This window comes from Sturnira hondurensis, unplaced genomic scaffold (assembly GCF_014824575.4).
Source record: "Sturnira hondurensis isolate 20B ecotype Veracruz unplaced genomic scaffold, ASM1482457v3 Scaffold0021795, whole genome shotgun sequence".
NCBI classification, from domain to species: Eukaryota; Metazoa; Chordata; class Mammalia; order Chiroptera; family Phyllostomidae; genus Sturnira; species Sturnira hondurensis.
Window position 1 is genome coordinate 12,959,282 of NW_028094426.1, and position 25,675 is coordinate 12,984,956.

The 25,675-nt window shown below is 41.7% G+C and overlaps 1 protein-coding gene, 1 long non-coding RNA gene and 2 pseudogenes across 2 annotated transcripts; 2 read left to right on the forward strand and 2 right to left on the reverse strand.

The window, feature by feature from the left end:
- Positions 1–631: 631 nt before the first annotated feature.
- Positions 632–2,904, reverse strand: LOC118978406 (PEST proteolytic signal-containing nuclear protein-like; annotated as a pseudogene).
- Positions 2,815–7,987, forward strand: LOC118978457 (uncharacterized). Its single transcript, XM_037033944.1, has 6 exons — positions 2,815–2,972; positions 4,537–4,938; positions 5,092–5,157; positions 6,594–6,641; positions 7,128–7,178; positions 7,861–7,987. Coding segments are annotated over exons 1-6 (639 nt in total). The 5' UTR covers positions 2,815–2,902; the 3' UTR covers positions 7,863–7,987.
- Positions 3,970–15,676, reverse strand: LOC118978458 (uncharacterized). Its single transcript, XR_005064709.1, has 2 exons — positions 15,447–15,676; positions 3,970–5,476 (listed from the first exon to the last, which is right to left on the reverse strand). It is a non-coding gene; the product is annotated as an uncharacterized LOC118978458 (long non-coding RNA).
- A 500-nt stretch (positions 15,677–16,176) lies between these two features.
- Positions 16,177–16,305, forward strand: LOC118978525 (uncharacterized; annotated as a pseudogene).
- Positions 16,306–25,675: the final 9,370 nt, after the last annotated feature.

Here is a 25,675-nt window from a genome sequence, read left to right on the forward strand (position 1 = left end):
CTCTATCGCACAAGGCTTGCCAAGGCAATTCCGTTTCCAGTAAAACAAAATGTTTTCTCATGTGTGTTTTCCCTTGGGTTTTTTTTTTTTTAGTGTGACAAATTTATTGGTATTTTAGTAAAGATGTTCATCTCACTTGTTTCCTTCTCTCTTCCTGACCATAAGTTAATATTTGAGTCAAGAAAAGAATATGCAGGAGATTAATGCTATTTTAACATAAATAATAAAATGGACACAACCAAGAAGTTCGCTTACATTTACGTAAGTTAAATTCATGTATCTTGATGTGATTAAATCCTGTAAGGAAGAACTAATAGTTCTCTGCACATTTCCACTGTTTCACTTGGGGCTTACTGTAAACTTAAATGCAGATGAACACAGTGTTAGGAATGCATACACACAGGCTGCTTCTCTGGAGGTATTACTTATAGAAGAGCTGAGTGAGTAGTTACCACCATGAAGATGGTCTGAAGCTGCCTGCAAATTTAACGTTGGAGTTTTCAAGGGAATTGTTAGACTGTATTTTTATTTATGATTATGCCTTAAAATGTGTTTAGCTGTCACATTACAATACAAAAACACAACCCCTCCCACGACACAGAGCTCTGACAAAGTATGTGTGGTCAAGATACTCTTATCCCAGTCTTTAAAAAGGAAAGCGTTCCATCCCACTGTCTACCCACCCCACACCCCGATTTCAAAACACATCTCTTAATTGTCTAGGTCATGGGCATTTCCAAGATGAGGTTTTGTATTTTGCTCCCATAGCTTCTGGTTGTCAGAAATCCATGCTTCCCTTTATTGAAGGAGTGTGGTCCTGCTGATGTTGGTGTATCCCTTCCAATATTCTTTGCCCTCATCTTTGCTTCTGGAGGTAACGCCTTTGGTTCGCTGTTTTTGACTTTATTAGAAACTGCTGCTACTCAAAGGGTTTTTGGAGCAAGAGTTGGAAGAGTTTCCTCAGGTTTACTTGACTCAAATTTGATGGCTATGGCTGAGGTTTTCTTTGTCGTCTGGCTATCTATGGGAAACCCAGACACGGAGATATTTGTAGGCTTTACTGGGTGGTCTGAAGCTTCTTCAGCTGATCAGTTCTCAGTGTGGCAATGAGAACTTTCCCTGCCATTACTCGAAAACACTGTCTGGTTTTTTTTAAATTTTATTTATTTATTTTTAGACACAGGGGAAGGGTGGGAGAAAGAGAGGGAGGGAAATCAATGTATGGTTGCCTCTTGCACACCCCTTACTGGGAACCTGTCCCACAACCCAGGCATGTGCCCTGACTGGGAATCAAACCGGTGACCCTTTGCTTTGCAGGCCGGCACTCCATCTACTGAGTCACACCAGCCAGGGCCTGTCTTACTTTTTACAGGTGTTTCTGCTTCCTTAGGCTTCTCCTCTCCCGCCTTCCTGTCCTTCTTTTCCCCACCATGGCCTCCCTGAAGCTGCCCTAGCCCTGCCTTTAGGGTGAAATCTGTGCAGGGCCTCACTTCGCAGAACAAAGCCGGCAGTGAGGAGGTCAGGGAGATAACTGGGTTCCGGGGAGGAACAGTTCAGTGGCTGAGAGCAGAGGCCCGAGCATCACACTGCCCACTGCTGTGCTTCTCGATTCTACCACACGTAGGGAAACTTCTGCACGTTCCCTAACTTTCTAGTGCCATGGTTGCCTTATTCTTAAAAAGGAGGCTAATAAGATTACCTATTCGGGTTGGTATTGGATAAAATAATGTACACCTGTGGCACGCACTTAAGCATATTATAAATGTTGGCTGTTGTTATTGCTGAGAAGATTCTTGCAATGCCATTGCCAACCCTGTGAGTTTGGAGGTACAAGAATCAGCAGAAAACACACCTCAAGGACTTACGGGAGTTTAAGTCTGTGAAGGGAGTTGTGTGTATATGTTAGACATATATTCCCTGCTTTCCAGGTAATGGTGGTGACTCTTAATTGACCTCTGAGGCTCATGTATGTGAGCTCGTCCCTCTTGCACATTCTCAGCCTGTTCTGCCTCTTCTGTGAGCATGAGAGTCTGTGCGTCAACCAAGGACACACTGCAGCTTGATCCTGGTCCCCTGGAGGACCGGGGAAGTCACTAGCAGGAGCCCAGTCTACACGTATGGCCACGAAGTACTTTGTGTTAATGCACAACATGAACATCTTCAGGGGAGTCTGGAGCCACTGAATCTGCTGGCCTATGTTCCTCATCAGAAAAATGGGGTAATAATGACTTCCTTATGGGATCGTGGTGAAAATCAAACCCGATAATAGCACAGGTGAAATCTTATCGATTCAGATATATCTGCTTTACTATAGTACTAATAGTGGGAGTGATTGTTCTCTTCAACAGTTCTCTTTGGGAGAGACCAGCTTGGCTTAGAAGGCTGCTTGCAACAGGACTCCCCCCTACAGGCTAAGTAGCCAGCAGAGTCTGACCACCATTCTTACTCTGGTATTCTGACCCAAAGTAGCATTTCAGAAACTCAGTGTGTAAGCAATATTTGGCTCCATCCTAGATGACAAACTTGCAACCCTGGGCCAGGAAAGGAGCTCTCTGGAATTTCAGGAATTGCAAGGAACTGGAATTTCTCCCCTGTGCTTCGAAAAGCAGGTGATAGGTGCGGATGGCCACAGCAACCCAGGACCTTATCAGAGTTTTCCTCCAAACTCCTCCTTTCTTCTCCCTCCCCAAGGTCCTTGCTCCAGGGGCATTCTCATTGTGTCCAGGCAGGTGAGGCTTGCCTTTTTTTTTTTTTTTTCCGTAATCACCTGGGAAAGCGGCCTTCAGGAATCTGAGGTTGAGTGTTCTATAAAAGCTGAGCAGAGCTCTCAGTTCAGGACACTGAGGACCTGCACCCTGCCTGCTCACCTTCTTCAGCGTCCTGCACTCCCACTGCCTGCACCATGATCAGGGAGGCCCTCATCCTCTCTACCTGGTTCATCTTGGCTGGGGCTCTCCCCTTAACACTCCCGCGTAAGTGGACCAACGGGAAGTCTTTTGGAGAACGGGGCTAAAATCCTCTCATGCTGTGTGTGCCTGTGTATGGGAGAGGGGGAACCAGGGTGGGTGGTGGTGGAGAGAGAGAAACACATGCAATAAACACACTAAGTGAAATGGTTAAAAGCTTTATTAGGAGGGGGATAGGAGGCTGAGTTCTGAGGCCTTGGGTAGTTGAGTGGCTAAGCTCAGATTTGGGTTGTGTGTTTGAATTGATATTATAAAGGTTAAAAAGGCTGAGCCAGGTGGGATTAGGGTAAGTGATTAGAGAGCTACCGAAGATTACCTGTGTTCTCCTTCACTATTGGGTGCTAAAGATGCTTTAGTTAGTGCAGGTTAAAAGGTCTTAGGATGTATCCTCATTTCACAGCAGAGTAAATTTCAAAGAGCTTTAGAATCTAGCTTGGGCACACGCAATGGAGACCAATGAATCTGGGTCGGAAATTTGAGAATCACTCTGGGAAAGGAAAGAAGGGGTCTTCCTGGACTAGGGAAAGGAAGCTCCCCCCACCCCCACCACCCAAAGGCTTTTTTTCCTAGTCCTTCCTGTTCAGTTCTTACGAAGACAGCTGTTCACTCACTTGCTTTAAAATGGTTACTTCCCCCATTCTCCTCCTTCTTCTCTCTCTGGTAGCTCTCAATCTATCAGTGACTAGGGTTGGGTTCTCTATTGTATGTGAATGAATAACAAAGTAAAGTGACTAACCAGAGAGCTGATGACTCTGGCCACGTTGGCAGGATGCCCATAACCTGCTGAACCAGGCGGCCACGATGACCGTATTTTCCACTGTCAACCAAGGGGTCCCCAGCTGTACCCTCACCAGGCCCGCATGGTTAGGTGCTTATGGTCAGCAAGCACCGCACTGTCTGGACTGGGCAATTGATGGGACACTGTGGGAGATGAAATCCTGGGTGGTTAATGAACAAACGACAGGAGGAGCCCGTTCTAGGGTCCATTCCATTCTTTTTTTCAAATTGGATTTATTAGGGTGACAACAGTTACTAAGATGACGTAGGTTTCAGGTACACTACTCCGTAATACACCACCTGTGTATTTACCCCCCGGCCAAGCCTTCCCACCAGCATGGGTCCCCCTTTCACCTCTCCGACCTCCTGGCCCCTCTGTCGCATGCTTGACAGCTGCCTTGGGAATAGCGATTTTCCTTGCTTCTCGCTCCTCTTTGTTTTTGTTTCAAGTTTTCAGAAATCTTGGAAGGATTATATGGGAGGAGTCTTTGGAATGTTTATTCTGTTCCAGTCTGCCTCATTTACATGTAGAGACACAATATCAAATGTTTCTTCCTACACTGACCCTTCAGGGAGGGTGACATAGGGGACACCCAGCGTCCTCCTGGTGGCAGTATTTGGCACTTTCTAGCGGTTGGTAAAAGAGAGACCTGTGGTGAGACCACATCTGACTCAGTGTAGGAACTTATGGCTGTGTTTTCCTCGAGAAGATCTCACCGGGAACGGGAAGGGTGTGGAGGTGGTGGAGATACTCTTGCTTTCTAGTGTTTGAGCTGTTTTTTTTCTGCCCTAGATGTCATCGATGATGCAGACATTTTCAGTGACTCAAAGTTACAGGCTGAACTAAAGCCAGTTGCTGCTCCAGAGTCAACCACTGACCTCAACCCCACTAATGTTGTAGAGTTGATCATTGACCTTGGCCCCACCGGAGCTGTATTGTCACCCACTTTCTTTGACCCCACTGATGCTCTTGAGTTGAACACTGGCCTCCACTTCACTGGGGCTGAAGTGCCAGCCGCTAACCTTGATCCCGCTGATGCTCTTGAGTTGAGCACTGGCCTTCACCTCAGTGGTTCTGCAGTGTCATCCGATGACCTTGGCTCTACTTCTACTGTAGAGATGACCATTAACCTTCTCCCCATTGATGCTGTACAGGGGACCACTGATGTTAATTCGGAGACTACACGGGCTTTGAGTAAGTAAGGGTTCCGACCTCAGAGGACCCCCGGGGCAAAAGTTGGTGGGCTGCCATCTTTTGTGTGTCTGGGGGAAAAGGCTGTTTTCTTTCAGCATACTGGATTCCTAGCATAAGCTGTGACCATGCCCACTTCCCATTTTGTTTTCCTAGAATTGTTTACTGATGTGGAATCAAACATCACTAGCTTTGTGGAAGAAAACACTGATGGGGCCACAGGTAAAAATTCATGTCTTCAAAAATGCAGAAATTTCTCCCTCCCTCCATATCCTTATTTATAGCTCCTTGCATAGGAATGTCCCCTGATAACTCACACATTTGGAGATACTTTGTTGCTTTGTTCTGTGAGGTGAACTAAACTTTGCCAAATGTTCTTGGAAACTTGAGGACAACTGAAGCATTTTCTGAGGGTCAGGCGATGAGCCATTTGAATTCCAACCAGTTCCAGCCAGGTGGCCGCCCTGCCTGGGTTTCCAGGACCATCCTGCTGGGCTTCTCTAAAGAGAATGAGCTTCCTGTGCCTCCAAGGGGTTGATGGCTGCGGTGGGGAGAAGGGGGTTAGCAGTTTCCTTTTCTTTTCCAGTGGATTACAATTCAATTTACACAGGGCACTTTATGAACGAAGAGTACGTAAGCGTGAATCTTAACTTGAATTTAGGCTGAACAGAAGGAAAAGGGGTTTAAAAGCTTCATGAATGAAGCTTGGGTCCTATCTCGGCCCCTCTCTCGGTCAGGCTGTTGTTCTCCTCATCTTTCATTTTTCTGCCTGTCCCTTGGCCACAGAGTCACAAGATTTCAATGCCTCTGACACAATCAACAAAACCCAAGAAATGGTAGGGGTGCCTTTATTTTTGCTAAGAATGTGCCCTGGGCCCTACCTGCAAAAACAAATTTGAGACAATCTGATTCTTACATCTACCAATAGTAGCTAACATTTGTTGAGGTCTACTACATTCCAGGGCTATGGAATGTCCTAAATGTACTGGGGAAATGTAGGTAGTAGTTGCAGGGGTCTAGAAATTGTATTTAAGTGGTGGCTGTGGAGCCTCTTAAAAGAAGAGTTGGTTCTCTGTCTTCAGATTCTTTTCCACCACTTTTATCTTCCTCACAGCGTGGACCTCATTTATGAAATGAAGCCCTGTCTCAGTATGGTGTCCCAACTACCCATCCTGTCATTGTTGATTGATAAGTTAATATAAGCTGATGCTGTCTCTCATCGAACCCTCCCATTCCTACCCCCATACCTTGCAGCACTAGGGAAATTCTCACCTTCGACTATAAGAGCGACACGCAGCCTTGCGGTCCAGAGCCATCCTGTCATTTCTGCTAATTAAAAGAGCTGGTCCCCAGCTCTAAATAAAGCAGCTAATTAAAAGTACGGCGCCCCCCAGCCTGTTCATCAAGAGATGATTTCTGGCTGTGGCAATTACCAATGAACTGAGAAGTGTTTTTTGTTTGTTCTTTATTGTAATGCATTTGTTTATTTTTCCAGTTTTATTGAGGTATAATTGACATATAACATTGTATATGTTGAAGGTACACTATGTATGATCTGATAATACACTTAGATTGAGAAGCTTTGGTGTTTAATAGGAAGAGAAAATTCATGAAGGTTTTGACCTTTCAAATTAAGAAAATGATGTCCTTATTTCTAGCAAGTGGCACTGGTGATTATTTGGAAGAGCCTGTGACTGGAGAGTTAGGTAAGAACAAAGATCTTTGAATTTTTTTCCTATTCTTGGTCTTTGAGAGATTTTGTTTTTGCTTCCAGGCTTTCAAGGACAGAGTCAACGAGTGGGGCTCTGGCGGGGGTGGGGGTCCTCTGCCCACAGTTACACCCTCTTGGCAGGCACATGCTAGCTTAGTTGCATCCACTTTTGGGGACTGTTGCACATGAAGGTATGAGCAGTCCATGTGTTCCTTCCAGGGACTGCCAGGTGTGAGTGGAGACCAGCCCTTTACCCAAATGCCCCTGGAGTGTGTTTGTGTTGTATTCCCACAGGCGGTACTTCAGGCCTGGCAGAGGCGAGGAGGGTGGGAGAAAGGCGGTTTTGGTGCCCCAGACTTGGTAGAGTCCTGCTTTACTAGGGCTGCTTGAGTGCGTGGTCCTTACTGCACTCAAGATGCACTCAGATGAATAAAAAACTGCACTCAGATGAATAAAAAACTGTTTCTTTTCTTAATTGCAGAGAAGCCCAACACCTCCAGAGACCGCGATGAGTTAATCTCAAAGCTTATTTGTAAGTGTCTTCTCTCCTGCCCATGATATCTTATTAAGGATTTGATACCATTTTCAATGCTGGTTTCGGGCCACTGCATAAGAATTCCAAACTTAAAAGCCTTCCAGGATGTGGAGGCCAGCTATAAAATCTAATATTGAAGGTTAAAGACAACCTCTTATCTCTCTGGTGTTTAGCTTCCCAATCTAATTGTCTGGGGTTTTAGTAATCAAATAGCCATAGTGTGCACAATTTCTCTTCCTCAATTTTCTGGGATTTCTTTCTTCCCATCTTTCTAGAATGTGGATTCCAGTCCAACCCATGGAATCTTTTAAAGGGAGACCCTGCAGAAAAGGCATCAGATTTCCTTAGGCATAGAACATAATTCAGTTAAAAACTGTAAAGCCTAGGAGCTCTGAATCAGGAAGTGCCAGTTTTGATATTTAACTTTGCTCTTGGTTTTTTTGGGGATTCACTAACATGATTTCTTTGTGCAGTCAAATGGATAACTAGACTGTGTAAACCTGTCTCACTTAAGGCAAAAGCAGAGAGAGGGAGAATAAGCAATTAGACCTTAAAGAAATGTAGTCACGTGCCCAAGGTCACGGAGGGAAGTGGGAAAGATGAGCCTAATCTTTGGAGCACCAGGTTCTCTTCTTTCTGTTGGTAATGCCTGTTGTTCCTATTTTATTTTTTATTTTAGAAAATGAAGCAGATTCTCCATCGACTGCGATCTTTACTCTGTTGACTACAGCTTCCTAAGAAGATTCTGAGCTTCTGCAGAAGCCTACTATTCCATCATAGGTGTTTGAATAAATGGGAAATACTAGTAAGCCATAGAGTAGACCCAGCCGAGGACACACGCAGTGGCGAAAACCGTCCACCCACAGAGGGTGCACCTTTCCTAACTGTGTCCCCTCGAACACGGGACCAATAAATGCTTATTTGAAATGAGTTTTGAGATGGGTTTTTATTTAATGAGACCACAGACTACTCCGTTGCCTTGTGTCAGTACCAGTAATCCTGTTATTCCTCTCTGATGGAGACTTTGTAATCAGGCTCCCTCCAATGCTTCATGGTCACAGGAAAGCATGAAACGAACCTACGGAAAGTATATTAGGTTTTCTAGACCTGCAATAACAGTTTTCCACAAATTTAGGATCGTAAGACAATGCAGACCTGCTATGTTTAGATGTTTGTAGTTCAGAAGATTGAAAGGCATCTCACTGGGTTAAAAACCTTGCGTCGGCAGAGCCGTTTCTTTGTGGAAAGCTCTGTGGAAGAATCTGTTTTCTGTCCCTCTTTCCTTGGCACCCTCTCATCTTCGAAGCCAGCACTGGCTGCTCGATTCTCACACCATGTCCCAGAACTGCTGACATGGACTCTACTGCCCCTTCCACATGCAAGGACATTTGCCTGGAGCCTGGATAATCCAGGATAATCTCCTGGACAATCCAGGGGTGTCCAACCTGCGGCCTGCGGGCTGCGTGCAGCTCAGGATGGCTGTGAGTGCAGCCCAGCACTGAATCATACATTTACTTAACACATTATGAGATTTTTTGCTTTTGTGATTATGTGTTGCAATGTATTTAACGTGTGGCCCAAGACAACTCTTCTTCTTCCAGTGTGGCCCAGAGATGCCAAAAGGTTGGACATCCCTGCTTCAAGGTCAACTCCATTCAGTGGCAACTTTAATTCCCCTTTGCTATGTAATTTAACATATTCACAGTTTCTGGGAATTAGTAAATGAGATAAACTTTTTCTACATAAAAATCAGAATTGAGAATGCTTTTCTTTTACTTCCTAACAAAGATTGTACCACTTCCTGCTGTCTTTCACGTTTGATGTTTTCTCCTGTCATCTGTATTGTTTCTCTCTGTATCTCTGGAGATACAGTTGTTTCTCTCACTGTTTTCCAGTTCTTTCCTCTGTCTTTATTATCAGGTATTTAATTGTTATGTGTCTTTTTTATTTTTATTTTTATTTTTATTTAATTCTTGTTCAAGTATAGTTTTCTGTCTTATATTCCCAGACCTGGCCCCCCAGTGCTCCCCACCTCCCTCCCATTTCCACCCCCCACCTTAGTTATTGTCCTTGTGTCCTTTATACTTGTTCATGTGAGTCCTTCCCCTTTTCCACTATGATTCTCTCCCCTCTCCCTTCTGGACCCTGTCAGCCTGTTCCGTATTTGAGTGTCATTGGTCATAATTTGCTTGCTTGTTTGTTTTGTTGTTTAGATTCCTGTTAACGGTGATATCATATGGTATTTGTCTTTCACTGCCTGGCTTATTTCACTCAGCATAATGCTTTCCAGTTCCATCCATGATGTTGCAAAGGGTAGGAGTTTCTTCTTCCTTTCTGCAGCATAGAATTCCATTGTGTAAATATACCATAGCTTTTTGATCCAGTCATTGACCTATGGGCATCTAGGTTGCTTTCAACTCTTGGCTATCGTAAAATGTGCTGCTATGAACATTGGGGTGCATAGGTTCTTTTGGATTGGTGCTTCAGGGTTCTTAGGATATACTTCTAAGAGTGGAATTGCTGGGTCAAAAGGCACGTTCATTTTTAGTTTTCTTAGAAAATTCCATACTGTTTTCCATAGTGGTTGTACCAGTCTGCAATCCCACCAACAGTGAACTAGGGTCCCCTTTTCCCCACAACCTCTCCAGCACTTGTTGTTTGTTTCTTTGTTTATGATAGCCATTCTGACTGGTGCAAAGTGGTATCTCATTGTGGTTTTAATTTGCATCTCTCTGATAGCTAGCAATATCGAGCATCTTTTCATGTCTCTGCATCCTCTGTATGTCCTCCTTGGAGAAATGTCTGTTTTTACTGATACGTCCCCTAGAGCAAGGGACAGAAAGGAAAGAATAAACAAATGTGATCTCACCAAAATTAAAAGCTTCTGCATGGCTAAGGAAAACAGTATCAAGATAAAAAGAGAAGCAACAGCTTGGAAAAACATATTTGCCAATGATACCTCAGACAAAGGTATAATCTCCAAAATATACAAAGAACTCACTTGACTCCACTCAAAGAAGACAAGCAACCCAATTAAAAAATGGGCAAAGGACTTAATTGTTATGTGTCTTGATGTGAATTTCTTTGGGTTTATTTTCGTTGGACTTTGCTTGTCTTTTTAAATCTTAAGGTTTATGTATTCGTGTATTTTTTTTACCAGGGTGGGGACATTTTCAGTCACTGTTTCTTTGAGTGGTTTCTCAAGTCTGTCCTGTTTCTCATCTCCTCGAATGACACACATATTAGGCCTTTTGTTATGGTCTCATGGGACCCTGAGCTCTGTTAGTTTCCCCCTCACCCATTTTCTCTCTCTATTGTTTAGATTAGGTAATTTCTATTTTACTGCCCTCAAGTTCATCGGTCTTTTTCCATCTGCTTTGAGCCCATCCATTAAGTTTTAAAAGTTTGATTATTATAATTTTCAGTTCTAAAATTTTCTTTTGTTTCATTTTATACATTTCAATTTTTGCTGACACTTTTTCTTGCTGAGATTTTCTATTTTTTTCATTTGTTTTAAGCACGATTATAATTACTCATGGAAACATTTTTATGATGACTGCTTTAAAATCTTTACAGATAATTCTAACATCCCTGTTATTTTCATTCTGACATCTACCGATTATCCTTTTCATTCAAGTTGAGATTCTCCTGACTCTTGGTTTGACAAGTGAATATTTTCACCGAACGAGGATATTTTTTTGTATTATGAGATGCTGAATTTTAGGCAGATCTTCTGTCTTAGCTAGCTTCCTCTGACACCACTCCAGCAGGAGAAAGGTGGGAGCGCTGCAATACTGCTGGGTGGGGCAGAAATGCACGTCTCCCCCTCAACAGGGTGGGATTCCTCATTATTGCTGGGTGAAGAATGGAATCCTGGCACCCCACTAGACCTCTTCTGATCCCACAGTGTCTGGGACGAGTAAGAGTGCCTTGTTATTGCTTCTCATGTGGTCTATATTGGTATCACCCCAGCGTAGGAAGGAAAGTGCTTCTTCATTGATTGATGGGGGTGAGGTATATAGACTCCTCTCCTAGTGCCCACTGATGCCGTAGGTTAGGGAGGCTCCAGCTGCTACATGGAGGTGAGAGCTCCAGTTCCCACTTGCCCCCCGCCCCACCCCCGGCACTGCTCGGGCAGAGGACTGGGGCAAATGTGGAACTCTTACTTCCCCACTTAGGTCATCGTGTTTTCTGTGGTGTTTGACTGGTAGAGTGGCTATTGTCTAAATGGTTTCTGTCTTGCTAGGCTGTTTCTGCATCATTTGGCAAGAGAGAATAGGCTTTTGTTGGGGCTTTTTTCATTTGTGTCTGTTGGTATTTCTGTGTTGCTGCATTTTTCAGCTCTAAGTCAGAGGTTTATAAACTACCCCAACCTCACCACAAACCAAGCCCCTGGGTCCCTAGGTCCCTTCCTATCTCAACTATCTTACTCTCTCCAACTTTCACAGCCTTCTTATGTCTGGGGCTCTTAGTTTTATGTAGGGGAAAGAATAGGAAAAAGTGTGGACACTCCATCTTTCTGAAAGTGACCCTTGGTTTATTTTAGATATAAATAAAGGAGATGCAGGTGATTTTTAGGAGAAGCTGGGCTTTATTTCCCATATTGGAACACCTTAGGGAAGATTACTTGGAAATACCACTCCTCATTGTATAGGTAGAGGACAGACTGAGTCTTGAGTACATCAAGGTGCAGAATTACTGGCATTTAAATGAAGAATAAGACTTAGATATCATTAATGTTCACAAGCCATCAGACGATATATTATGATAGATTCACCATTATCATCCCTTTTAGATGGACCTTATGCTTTCACTATTTGTGAAAAGAGCAGCTACTTGTGACATCATCTATGTTTTGGATAATTCATTTTTAGAAGGTTGTCATGAGGGATAAAGAACGAAACCACTTCTTTGAATAAAAGAATAAATGAAGGAGTTTGCATTTGTCACCCTTTATTGCCATACACCAAAATAGGTAATTTTACATACATTATGCACTTGTCTCATAAATAATCCTGTCACATTATCTGACAACTTGGGTTAAAAGTATAAAACTTATACAAATCCTTTTTCATATAAATCAATTTTTTGATTATGACAGAAAGGCATTTTTTTCAATGTAGAACACTTGGATTAGTGTGACTCAAACATAATTTTAAATTTTATTTAATTTTAATTAACTTAGATGTAGACAACTGCACGTGGCTTGTGAGTACTGTGTTAGTGTCGATCTAAAGAAGATGGGGCTATAAATCAAATAAATACATTAATGACTGTAATCACAAGAATTTAGAAGGACATGAACGTGATTCCATGCAAGTTTATAACAAAGGGGTCTGGGTAGGCGTTACCTAACTAGGCAAAGAGGAGGTGGAAAGTGGAGAACATGCTAGAACGTGGAAGAGAATACGTGCTCTGGAGGGAGGGAGCAGGAAGGACAGACAGAAGCAGCAATTCTGCAGCAGGAAACAAAGGGGAGAGTGAGATTTGAGATGCGTCTAGAGAGGGAGGGGGGACCAGGTCATGCCAGCCTTGGTGGCCACCTGCAGAATTTTAGTCTCGATGGTAGAAGTTCTTGGGAGTTTTAAAGCTGATATAAAGATTATTATATCATCACAAATATGGTTCAAAAAGCTTACTCTGACTGCAGACTCAGCCCAGAGAAGGATTTGGAGGGAAAGGTAGAATGGTTACAAGTCACCAGGTGGGAGATTGTAGTATGCAGGTGAGCATGGCAATGGACATAGGGAACAGTGGATAAAGTGGAGAAAAATTTAGAAAATTAGAAAAGAGGACAAAAGTTGGTGATGGATTTTTTATGTCAAATGAAACAGAGCCAAAGCTACAGATTTTGTATTACACTCATGGTTGAGTGGTGGTCTCCAAAGTTAGTGCTACCAGATTAATTTATTTTGCAAATATTGAGTGATGCCTTTAAAATATTCAAATGAAGATGTCAAGTAGATGTAAAGCTCAGTAGAGGTTTTGGCAAGAGATATAATTTTGTATTATGGGTACATAGATGATAATTGAAGTTGTATTGAGGTATAATGAACAAAACTACATATTTAAAGTGGGCAATGTGATGATCTGATATACATATACATTATGAAACGATTACCACAATCAAGTTAATTAACACATGCATCACCTTACAAAGTGACATTTTTTTAGAATGAGTTTTTTTTAAGATTTTATTTTTTAGAGATGAGAAGGAAGAGAGAAAGAGAGGGAGATTATGCCAAGTGAAATAAGCCAATCAGAGAAAGACAAATGTATGATTTCACTCATTTGTGGAATCTAATGAACAAACTGAACTAACAACCAAAGCAGAGACAAACTCATAGGTAGAGAATAAGATGACAGCTAAGGAGGGGAGGTTAGAGGGTGGAAGGATGGAGAAAAAAAAGACTGATGGACATAGACAACAGGGTGGTAATTGCAGGGGGGAGGTAGGTGTAACCACACATTGATGTTCCTTTTTCCCTTTTTCCCTCCCTTCCCTGCTCTCTAAAATAAATAAATAAATAAAATCTTTAAAAAACCAATTCACATATTGAGAGTGTCCAACAATTATCCACAGGCCCACATTTGCAGAGCCCAGTGTAGAACTACAAGAGGAGGTTGGTGTACTGTATCTCTAAATATCTGCAGGTGATAAGTAAGCTGGAACTGAGGTTCAGATCATGTTTCCCCCCAAGCCCTTCAGCCTGTTCCTTGGAGAGCATCTTTCTGGCCAAGCCCAGAGACTAAAGGAGCTATGTTGCCTTGTACTAACCTTCACCCTCCAAGCTGAGAGGTGGGTGGGGACAGGATGTCTGCTGGAATAATAGCAGGTTAAAAGCTGGTCTGGACCCAGGACTGACCTGGTCAGTTTCCTGTGCAAGTCTGCTAGGTGAGTTTTCCTCCCCCATGCCTCAGTGGTGATTTAGGATTTCCAGAAACTTCTAAGCACCTCCCCAGACTACACCACTGAGCATAGGAGTGATAGGAAACTCAGTTATGTGGTGGGTGCAAGAACTTGTTTGCTTACACATGCTTTTGGTTGATTTGAGGTGACTAGGTTTATACAAAAGTAGTCATTTTTTTCCTCTGGTTCCCTAGGCAGCAGCCGTGCATTCATTCTTTGCACATTCCTTTTTTTTTTAAAGATTTTATTTATTTATTTCTAGAGGGGAAGGGAAGGAGAGAGGGAGAGAAATAGCCATGTATAGTTGCCCCTCATGCGTCCCCTGCTGGCAACTGGCCTGCAACCCAGGCATGTGCCCTGACTCTTTGCACATTCTTAATCCTTAGACCTGAAGTGCCCCAGTTCAGCCTGAGCTCCTTTCCCATAATTCCTGCTTATTTTATTTGCTGAACTTTTAAAATATTTTCTAATGAGACCAAAAGGAAAAAAAGAACCAATGCCTTTGGTTTTGATGTTTGTGTGGGGCTCCTTCTAAAGTGCAGGCCTTGGCCAGGGGACTCCCTTGGAATCCTGAGTACCTGGTACAATAAATTGAAAGGAAAAGTCCACATTAATTTATATCTAATTAAATTGTGGGGATTAAAGTGATCCTAAAAAATTTTATCAAGAAAAATAGCCATATGCAAAGAATTGAGAATCAGAATGACAGTGGAACACCAGTAGAAATCAGAAAACAGAGAAATAATAATTGTAAAAATCCTGAGCAAAAATAATTTCCAACCTAGAATCTAATATCTAGTGAGATTATCAGTTCAGCATGAGCCTAGATGACAGTCATTCTCAGACATGAAAGATCTCAAATTATTTTGCACTCATGAGCAAGAACATATGGTAGGCTGTGTTCTACCAAACAAGGAAGAAAATCAAGTTAGAGGAAGGTATTAACTCAAGATGTACATCATCCTACTTAAGAGGGAGAAAAGAAAATTTTCAGCACAAAAGCAGATAATTTGAGAGGGTGAGGAAAGTTGTATTGAGAAGGACTTTACAGATCTGTTGGAGGCTGCAGTAAGTCTTAGATGTTTACAGAAAACTAAACAAATGAAGAAAAGGTAATTATTAACTCCAGGAAAAACAAAAAAGTTTTGCAAGGAAGGAAATGTACGTGTAATGAACACGTATCTTAGATACAGAGTAGTATTGACATCAGTGATCTATAAACAAAAGGCGAAACCACCTCATTAGAAAACAATAACGACCAAAGATTCTTCAGATCCTGGAAGTGGACACCTCAATCCACCTGCAGGGATTGCTAGGAGGAAGCAGACCCATCCTTGTGATAATATCATACTTACCTGCAGGGCAAACATTTGTTTACTAAACATTTGTATTACTCATCTTCCTGTGGACCATCTTCCTCCCCTTTGAGGCCCCAGATCCCTACCCCCTTCTCCTTAGCTCAGAAGGGCATATAAACCCCAACGCCCTGACTGCCTTTTAGTCTCATGTCTCTGTAGGCCTGCCACAACATAATTAAGTGTGTTTTTCTTTTGTTAATCTGTCTTATGTCAATTTAATTATCAGACTAACCAAGGCACCTAGAAGGGAAGAAGAAAAAATTTTCCTTGCAATCAGTAGGAAGAACTGATAAGCGGGACTTCATTAAAGTTAAAAACTTTTGCTCTTTAAAGATAATGTCAAGGGAATAGAAGAACCATTACATTCTGGGAGAAAATACTTGCCAAAGGCCCAGCTGATAAAGGACTGTTATCTAAACTATTCAAAGAACTCTTAAAACTCAACAATAAGAAGAAAATAAACAACCCAATTAAAAAAAAATGGACCAAAGACCTTCACAGACATCTCACCAAAAAAACTATACACAAGCACGTGAAAAGAAGATGCTCTTCATCATACACTATCAGAGAATTTGAAATTAAAACAACATACCACTATATTTCTTTTATGGTTTTTTTTCTATTCAACTTTTCTGAAGCATTTTGAATCAAATTTTGTAATTGATAGTATACGATGTCAATTTTATTTTTATATTAGAATAGAGTTTTACATGTTATCCTAATTTTAAAAAATCTGTTATGGCAGGCCCATACCTCTGGGTCTCTCTCGGTGTCCCGTGCCAGAGCAAACTGTGGCCTTGTACCATTGCCTGGCCTCTGCTCCTTGGCTGCAGGCACTGAAGTGAGTTACATAGTGGAAAAAAAAATCTAAATGCCTGAGATTAACTTAACCTTCTCATTACTGAAGTTCACATGGTTTTCTGTTTTTTTCTTGATCAGAATTATAAGAAGTTTGTCTCTTATTGTTTTTAGTTTGAGAAATAGCCAGCTATTGAATCTGTTATAAATTCATTTTTTTTCTGTTTTCGTATTATAGATTCTTTACTTTGGTCCATGTACAAACTTTGACATTATGTTGACAATACTTCGTTATATTAACATATTCTCGATCTGGTAGAAGTTTAAGAAGACTGCATTTCAAGCTGTCCTGAATCACACTTTAATATTAAATGTCTACCAGTATACGAAGCACATCAGCAGCTCTTTACTTAGAAAAACCCTAAGACTTCAGAGATCACTTTATAGTTTATGCCAAGTGGCCCCGGATAGAACACAGGCAGTGGCTGACTCTGGCCTGTACTATCTGGGAAGCCTCAGGACCTGCGTACCCCCTGGACAGTTACAGATCACATCAGAGCACACCCACCCACCCACCTCTCCAAGCCACAGAGGGCGGTGGTTGGTGGCAAGTGGTCACAGCCAGTCCTATTAGCTATCTGGTCTGTATGTCCCTCCCACTGACCTGCTGACAGCAATCAAGACTCAACCCCAAGAGGAGGGACTACTCAACCCACCTTGAGGGTGCACATTGAGTAACACTGCTGTGCTACTGGACCCTTCAGGACACCTACTACATTAGGCCACCAAGATACAGAGTCAGAGCAGCTGCCAAAGTGAGGAGACAAAGAAATATGTCCCAAATGAAAGAACAGAACAAAACTCCAGAAAAAGAACTAAACACAATAGAGATAAGCAATCTCTCAGGTGCAGAGTTCAAAACACTGGTTATAAAGATGCTGGAGGAACTTACAGGGCACTTCACCAGCATAAAAATGATCCTAGCAGAAATGAAGGCAACACTAATTAAAATAAAGAACAATTTACAGGGAATAAACAGGGCAGTGGATGATGCCAAGAATCAAATCAGTAATTTGAAACATAAGTGAACGAAAAATATCCAGCTAAAACAGCAAGAAGAAAAAAATTTAAAAAAAATTAAATTTATTTTACTTTAATTTAAATTTTATTTTACTGAACTGAAATAGGTGACAGACCGCCTTTTCTCCCTCTTTCTTCTTCTCCCCGACTACTTTTTCTTTATTGCTCCTGTTACCTAACAGATAATGTATTCCACATCGTTGCTTGCAAGATGAATAAAGGGATTACTCTTTTGGTTACTATTAAAAACATCCCAAGATTTATTTACAAAGATGGTAACTGCAACATACTCTGTAACACTGAAAAGCCGAAACCATCTTAAATGTCCATTGGCAGGGAGTTGGCTAAAGAAATCATGACACAGACACAAAATGGACGAATACACAATTGTGAGATGAAATTAGAACAAAGACCAAATAGATCCAAAGGTCAATCTAGCTTTATGAAGTGATATGGATGTTTTCTAAGAATACACTGTTTGAAATAATTGACACATAGATTTGCATATAAGAGGATTTTGTGGAAAAGACGATTTTATGTGATTATCAGTGTAAATTTTAACAGGAGTTTCCAAAGAGTTAAGGGATGGCTTTAGCAGAGAGAAGCAGGAAGGTAGGGTGAGATATGCTTCTAAGATCTAGCTTCATAACTTTCTGTTCTGTTAGGTTTTTAAAAGCTTGAACATATATTAATTTAAAAGTAAATATTGAAAACACTGGATAACATTTAGCAGCATTAGATTAAAGCGTCGTTTAGCAGGGACCCTGGACTTGAGAGGCCTGGTGTGAGGCGAGTGAGGCTGAGCAAAGAATGGTCAGGTGGAAACTCGAGACGGGAAGCGGTTGAGCCTGATGAGGAGGAGAGGAGAGGAGAGGGTCAGAGGGAGAAGACTGCTCTCCTTCCTCATCACCGGCACATTTTAAGATGGGTAATCATTGGGAAAAAGGCAGCCTATGGCCAGTGTTTCTCAAAATCCTTGTCCTTATTCTTATCTTAAGAGCTCTGTAGCCTCATCTTTCCCCTCGTGTCCCTTCCCTTTTAGCCCCATTCTCACTGTGGTGTGACCTCCCAAGCCCCAAGTGCAGTCACAGCAACTGCCCGTGCCCCCACTTTGCCATTATTTGTGCTCTGAGCCGAGCTCAGGGCCACAGAGGTCCTAGAAGCAAGGCCAGCAGCATTGTGGAGAGAGCTCTGAGTTGCTCCCACTCTGTGCTGAGAGAAACCTGGCAGCTTCCTTTGCAAAGGCAAGTAGAACAATGGCGTCTTTGAGTTCCACACTGGATGGGCCTCAGCATCAGATACACTAGGTTATAATTTTCTCACATCAAGTCTATTGTATCCTTATTTCTTCTGGGAACTTAGCCCAGCAGGATGGGGTGGATAAGATGTTGTTAGTATCTCATTTCTAAAAGTTGAAACATGTGACTTAGGTAAACTTTTCAAAGGAACAGTGTCTGTGCAATGAGTACAGATATTAGAATTATTCTGTCATCGTTTGATTTTCTTGGGGAGACTGTTTCTCTGTTCTTCCACTGTTCTGTGTGTGTGCGTGCATGTGCGTGTATTGGGGGGGGTAGTGATCCTATAGCCCAACATGAGGATGGTCAGTATTTCTGGTCTCCCTTGGTGAAGGGGCTTGTCTTTCAAACTTCCAGCCACATGACCCTCCTTGTGATATCCCAACCAAGCTGTCCTCAAATTATCCTCAAATTACTAATCTTACATGAAACTGAACAATAACATAAGATTTCATCTAGTTCTGAAATAAATGGCAGCTGGATATGACTCATCTAGACCTTCAGTGAAAAATAATGAGCTAACAACTAGATACAATAGAATAATCAGCAGTCAAAGCAGGTAACCTAAAAATACCTTTTTGAAAAAACAATGGGTTTTTGCCAAATTTTAATAATAAAAGGTAGTATCATTAGTGAAGAGTAAAATATAGCCTTTGATTTAGAAGATTAAGTTAAAGAATTGTACCAAAATGTACAGGGAAGAAAGCTTTTTATAAGGAAAACAATAGCCCTGGCTGGTGTAGCTCAGTGGATTGAGTGTGGGCCTGCAAACCAGAGGATCGGGGTTCGATTCCCAGTCAGGGCACATGCCTGGGTTGCAGGCCAGTTCCCAGCAGGGGACGCACGAGAGGAAACCATACATTGATATTTCTCTCCCTCCCTCTTTCCCTTCCCCTCTAAACAAAGTCTTTAAAAATAAGGAAAACAATAAACATGAGGAACATTATTCAGGAGATAAAATATCAACACATAAGGCTTCAGTAGAAGAGCGGGAGAAACGGGGGTCTGAGTCTGGCAGAGAAAATTCCTTGTGTTGAAGAAATACAAGGGCTTGTTTTGTGACATTTCCTGGCTGTGCGTCTGTCCCCCATTTTCACCTGGGATGCCCTTCTGTCCCGGTTCTGCTCACTTTTGATGACCCTCCCGGCAGTTCCTCCTCACAGTGGGGCCCTGCCTGCAAGGAACCTGATGTGGGGGTTGTTTTGAGTGCATAGAACATCTACTGCTTCCGCCCCTTCACATCTCACTTAGGACCCTAGCACCCAGCTGTCACTGGGGCGAGCAAAACCCCTCTGTTTCAGCTGCTTCGGTTACTCTGGTCCTCTGCTTGTTCTGGTCATTACGGGTCGGTCCTAGTTCAAGAAGCAGCTCCCCTCTGCTTCCTATACGCAGCCACGACCGTGCAGTTCCTGATGCTCTCGGTTGTTCGTTCCCACTCACTCGTGTTTTAGGTTCCTGTAGAATCTTGCCCCAAGCTTCATGGTAAATGTTTCCCATGGATTTGGGGCTTTGTTTTCTAGTTGCTGAGGCAAGTTATAGATGGGAGTTTGAAAATATTAAGAAAAAATAAACCTCTGTTGCCACTATCCACAATGTTGTAACAATTTCATTTCTTACAAAAATAAGGAATTGATTTTTTCCAGCTTTATTGGGATATAATTGAGGTATAACATTGTGTGAGTTTAAGGTGTACAGTGAGATGATTTGATATGCATATATTGTAAAGTGATTACCATAATAAGGTTAGTTCACACATTCTTCGCCTCAAACAATTATCTTTTTTTGGCTGTTGTTATTGAGAGGACATTTAAGATCTAATCTCTTAGCAACTCTCAAATGTACAATGGGCTATTGTTACCTATAGTCATCGTGCTGTGTATCAGATTCTCACATATATATTCTCTTCTCAAATATATATATTTGTCCAAAAAGTATCCAGCCATGCACTATGAAAATAAGAGACCTTTATTGAAGAAGATACAAGAGACATTGTATACAGGACAATGACACCTCAGTCCTCTTCGAAGCAGGCACCTTGGGACCTGACGCAGCTCTCCCAAACACCATCAGCTGCCCTGTCGTATTTTCCTGAATCTAACCAATGGTCTGTAATCTTTTCCCTTTCATAAGTGATTTCACTTTTGGGAAAAGGCAGAAGTCGCAGGGCACCAAATCTGGGCTATAGAGGGATTGAGTCACCTGGGTGATTTGATGTTTCACCAAAAAACTTTGCACGAGATGTGATGTATGAGTGGGCACATTGTCATGGTGAAGCTGCCAATCACTGATTGCCTGTACCTGTGGCCTTCTGAGTCATCCAAATAGTTTCTGTAGAGTAATGTTTAAGCTTAAAGCAGAATTTGATACAGACTCATTGCTCTACTAGCTCAGTCATCTTGAATGCAACATCCACACAGTACACACGCTCAGTCAACAATGCCTATCACCCCCACTGAGTAGTACAGTGAAGTCGTCACTGCTCACACATGTGCATTCCAGTCCACTCTCTTTGGCTGCTGGGTTACATCAATATCACACAAGCTATTCTTATTATATTAACAATGGCTGGACTTTTTCTGGACAGACCTCATATATATATCTTACAACTTCTTCATTTATTCATCCTTCTATGAACTCATAGGTCATTTCCATGTCTCGGCTATTGTGAATTATTATTGTTACACTGAACATCGGGGTGCAGATAGCTCTTTGAGACAGTAATTTCATTCGATCAGTAGTGGGATTGCTGGACTGCATGGTAATTCTATTTTAATTTCTTGAGGAACCTCTATAGTGGTTTCCATGGTGGCTGCACCAATTTACATTCCCACAAACAATGCGCAAAGGGTTCCCTTTTCTCTACACCCTCACCAGCATTTGTTATCTATTGTCTTTTTGACAATAGTCATTCTAGTAGGTGTGAGGTGATATCTCGCTGTGGTTTGTGTGTATTTATTCATTCACCTATTAAGGGACATCTTGATTGCTTCTAGCTTTGGCAATTATGAAAAATGCTGCTATAAATATTCGCATGTAGATTTTTGCATGCATATAATTTTTAAACCACTTGGGTAAGTACCCTAAAGCTAAACTGCTAAACTGTATGGTCAAATTGGTAAGTTACCTATGAAACTGCTAAAGTGCCTTCCAGCATGCTTCTATCACTTTGTGTTTCCACCGGCAACTTTGCTCTGCACCCTCAGCAGAGCTCGGTGTGGTACGTTGTTTGGATTTTAGCCTTTCTAGCGCGTGTATAGTGGACTCTCGTTGTTGTTTAAAGTCCCAACTCCTTGATGACATACGATGTTGAGTATCTTTTCATATGCGTATTGTCCTTCTCTATATCTTCTATGTTGAGATGTATTTGTAGACCTTTCACTCATTTTTAATAGTGTCGTTTTCATATGGTTGAATTTAAGGATACTTTGTGTATTTTGAATACAAATTATTTATCAGATGTGCTTTGCTAATATTATTTTTGATCTGTAGCTTGTCTTCAGATTCTTTGAATAGAACAAAAGTTTTTAATTTTAACAAGGTCCGTCCAACTTATCAATTTCTCCTTTTTACAGATCATGCTTTTGGTGTTGTATCAAAAACATAACACCTGGGCTACCTAGATTTTTCTCTCATGTTCTCTTCCACAAGTTTTATATGTTTGCACTTTGCATTTAATTTATGATTTATTTTGAGTTAACTTTTGAAAATAGTTTGTGTTTAAGATTTTTTTTCACATGAAGTTCTAGTTGTTTCAGCACCAATTTTTGGAAAGAGTATGATTTTTTCATTGAATTGCTTTTGTTCCTTTGTCAAAAATCAGTTGACAATATTTGTGTGGATCTGTTCCAGGGATCTCTATTCTGTTCCAATGTGTTTATTCTTTTGTCAACACCATGCTGTCTTGATTACTGTAGTCTTTTATTGTAAGTCTTAAAATTAGGTAGCATAAGTCTTCCAACTTTGTTCTCCTTCAGTATTGTGTTAGTCTAGGTCTTTTGACCTCTATAAAAGTTTAGAATGTGTTAACATCTACAAAATAGCTTCCTGAGAAATTGATTGATATCACCTTGAATCTATATATCAAGTTGGGAAGAATTAAAATCTTATCAATAGCAAATCTTTCAATCCGTGAATATGAAGTATCTTTCCATTTATATTTAGATGTTTCTTTTTATTTCTTTCATGGAATTTAGTAGTACTCTGCATATCTAGCTACCTTTCCATGTAAAGTTTTGGCTTGTGGTCCTCCTAAGAAACATCATAGGTAGTGAAGTCACTCTGTCTGCTCAAAGCTCATGGAGACACTAAAATTGCACTCTTCTTGTAGAATTCACTGGAACTAAAGTATTACTTTCCTAATAATAAATTCCTTTCCCAAAACCTACGACATCCAAAAAGCTAAGCCTCAGTGAGTCAGGTTAAAACCAGGCACAGTGGTCACATACTGGTCACCAGGGTTCACATACCAACGTCCTAGAAACTTTCCCCATTAAGGCCATAGACGTTCTCACTAAAGCCATAGAGATCTCTTACCAAGTCCCAAATGTCTCACTCAGCCTCTCGGGTCTTACGTGCTTCTTGGTTTAGAAACCCAAGAACTTTCATTGGGTTCTTTCTAAACCAAGAACTTTCTAAACCAACTTTCATTCCCAAGCAGATTTTTCAAATTTCAACAGATGAAAGTTGTAGTTTCCTTAGGAATGTGCTCTGATCATTTGAATACAGTGAAAAATCACTGGATTATCTCATGTTGTTCTTTATGCCTTACCTCTTAGTCCGCCTGGAATAATTTCTGGTTTATGACAATGGGAAGGTAAACAAGCCCATGGAATTTTCTAGTTTGTTGATTAGTTCTTAATCTTTAATCCAGTATTAATTTGTGCTCATTTCTGTTCTAATGATCTCACAGTAGATAGAAATAATTATTACCTAATTCACGTTCTGGACTCAAGTAGTAACAACTGCTAATGGTAACTAATACTTGCATATAGTTTAAAAGTTTACAAGCACTTTTACATCCTTTTTTGTTTTTAATTTTGTGACAGGAACTATTTCCTTCATTTAACAGAGAGTGTCCACAAAATCCATGAATAGGCTAAGTGCTAAATACACTTTACCTTTCATAAGGGAAGAAGTGGAGACTCAGAAAAATGGATCAGGAATGAAGAAACTGGTTTCAGTTCCAGGCACCACCCAGTGCTTTCCGTGGAACTACACATTCTGCCCTGCCTTTTAACTCTAATGTCTTTGAATGGGAAACTGACATTGAAGTCTCCAAAGAAGGAGTGAATAACTCCAGATGCCAGCAGAAGTCAAGATCTGGTGCCACTGAGGGAGATGCTGGTACCCGATGGTGTATCATGTGGAACACAAAACACAATAGGCGTTTAGGCACAGAGTGCCTGTTCCCCAGCCAGAAAGAAAGAAATTAACACAGTGTTTCAAATGTCTGCATTCAGTCAAGATTTTAGGTCTCCATGGAATATAAAGAGAAGATGATATCTGAAGGGTCTTACTGACCCAGGAAAAGAGGCATAACATAGGTTTTAAGAGCCCAGGTTCTGGAGCCAGATAATGTGGGTTTCAAACCCAGCACATAATTACTAGCTTTGTCACTAATTTTCTTGACAGCCAATTCTGATGTGTCAGGGTTTTTTCCCCACACCACCAAGCAATTTTCAAACAATTTGACTCCGTTCAGACACTGCCCACTCAGAGATAGCATCAGATTCCACAGGTTAAGGACTCAAATCCACAAGATTGGCCTCCAATCCAGAGGGTGTAACTGGACTAAAGGGGTCCTTTTGCCTGTCCATGTCAGAATCCAGTAAGTCTTAAACAGAAGCTTGCAGCAAAGCAAGTAAAGGTTTATTTATAAAAAGTGGCCCATGCCCGGAGACAGGTGAGTTAATGCTCAAAAACCTGGCTTCCTGACAGCTTCCCGGGGGTGGGTTATACAAAGAAAACATCATTAACTATGGTGACTAAAAGAGTTAGGATCACGGTGTCTCCTGATTGGTCAGTGCTGGGGCAGCAGGTAGTTGATCAGCATACCTGGTCCTGATGTCAGCCATGGTGTTGCTTTATCTGCTTCCCCTGACTTTCTGGGCCTGGAGCTGAAACACAGCTGAGGCCCAAATGTTCTCTTTAGCTTGATCCAGCTCTGTCTCTGGGTCATTAGGCCTGAGACTTTGTTCTTAAGACTCTATGATGGCTACTAGAACCTCATGTCCTGAGGGCTGAATGACTAAGAGAGTAGGCATGCGAAGGGGGAGGCAGGTGTGTCAGGCCGCTGGAGGAGGCCAGTTTCCATCCAAAGGACAGGAAGGAGAGAGAATATGTCGTTTCAAAGTGATGAAGTTTCTGAGTGGTTACAATGGCAACTGGAAGTCTAGGTTGTTATCTGTGGTTCTGACAGATTTGGCTACCAATCAGAGGTTCCCACAATCCCCTCCTGGGATTCAATTAATTTACTAGAGTGGCTCTCAGAACTCAGCAAACCAGTTTCCTCGCTACATTCCTGGTCTATTACAAAGGATACCAAAGGATACAAATCACCAGCCAGATGAAAGGATACATGGAGTGAGGTCCCAAGAGGAGCTTCCATGCTTGTGAGGTCTGGGGGCCTTGCATAGGAGCACATGGAACTGTTTTGATTCCCCAGTTTAGAAGCTCCCTGAACTCCCTCCCTTGGCTTTTCTGAAGGAGGCTTCATTATGTAGGCATGACTTATTAACTCATTGTTAATTGGTGATCCATTCAACGTCCAGCCTGGCTTCTTCTCCCTCTCCCCAAAGGTCAGAGGGGTGCAACTGAAAATTCCAATCCCCTGGAGCATGCGAATGAACCTATAAATGCTATAGGTTCCTGGCTAAGCAAGCAGGCTTATGGTCCCTAGTTTATTAACCTTAATGTTTACTTCCCTTTGTTTCTTTCTTTATTAATAGTTAGCTAACAATTTACAATAACATTGGGACCTACAAAATAGAGGCTGCCCCAGTGACCCGGCCCACATTCCAAATCTAAACCTAAGTCAGCTGGTGCTTACAG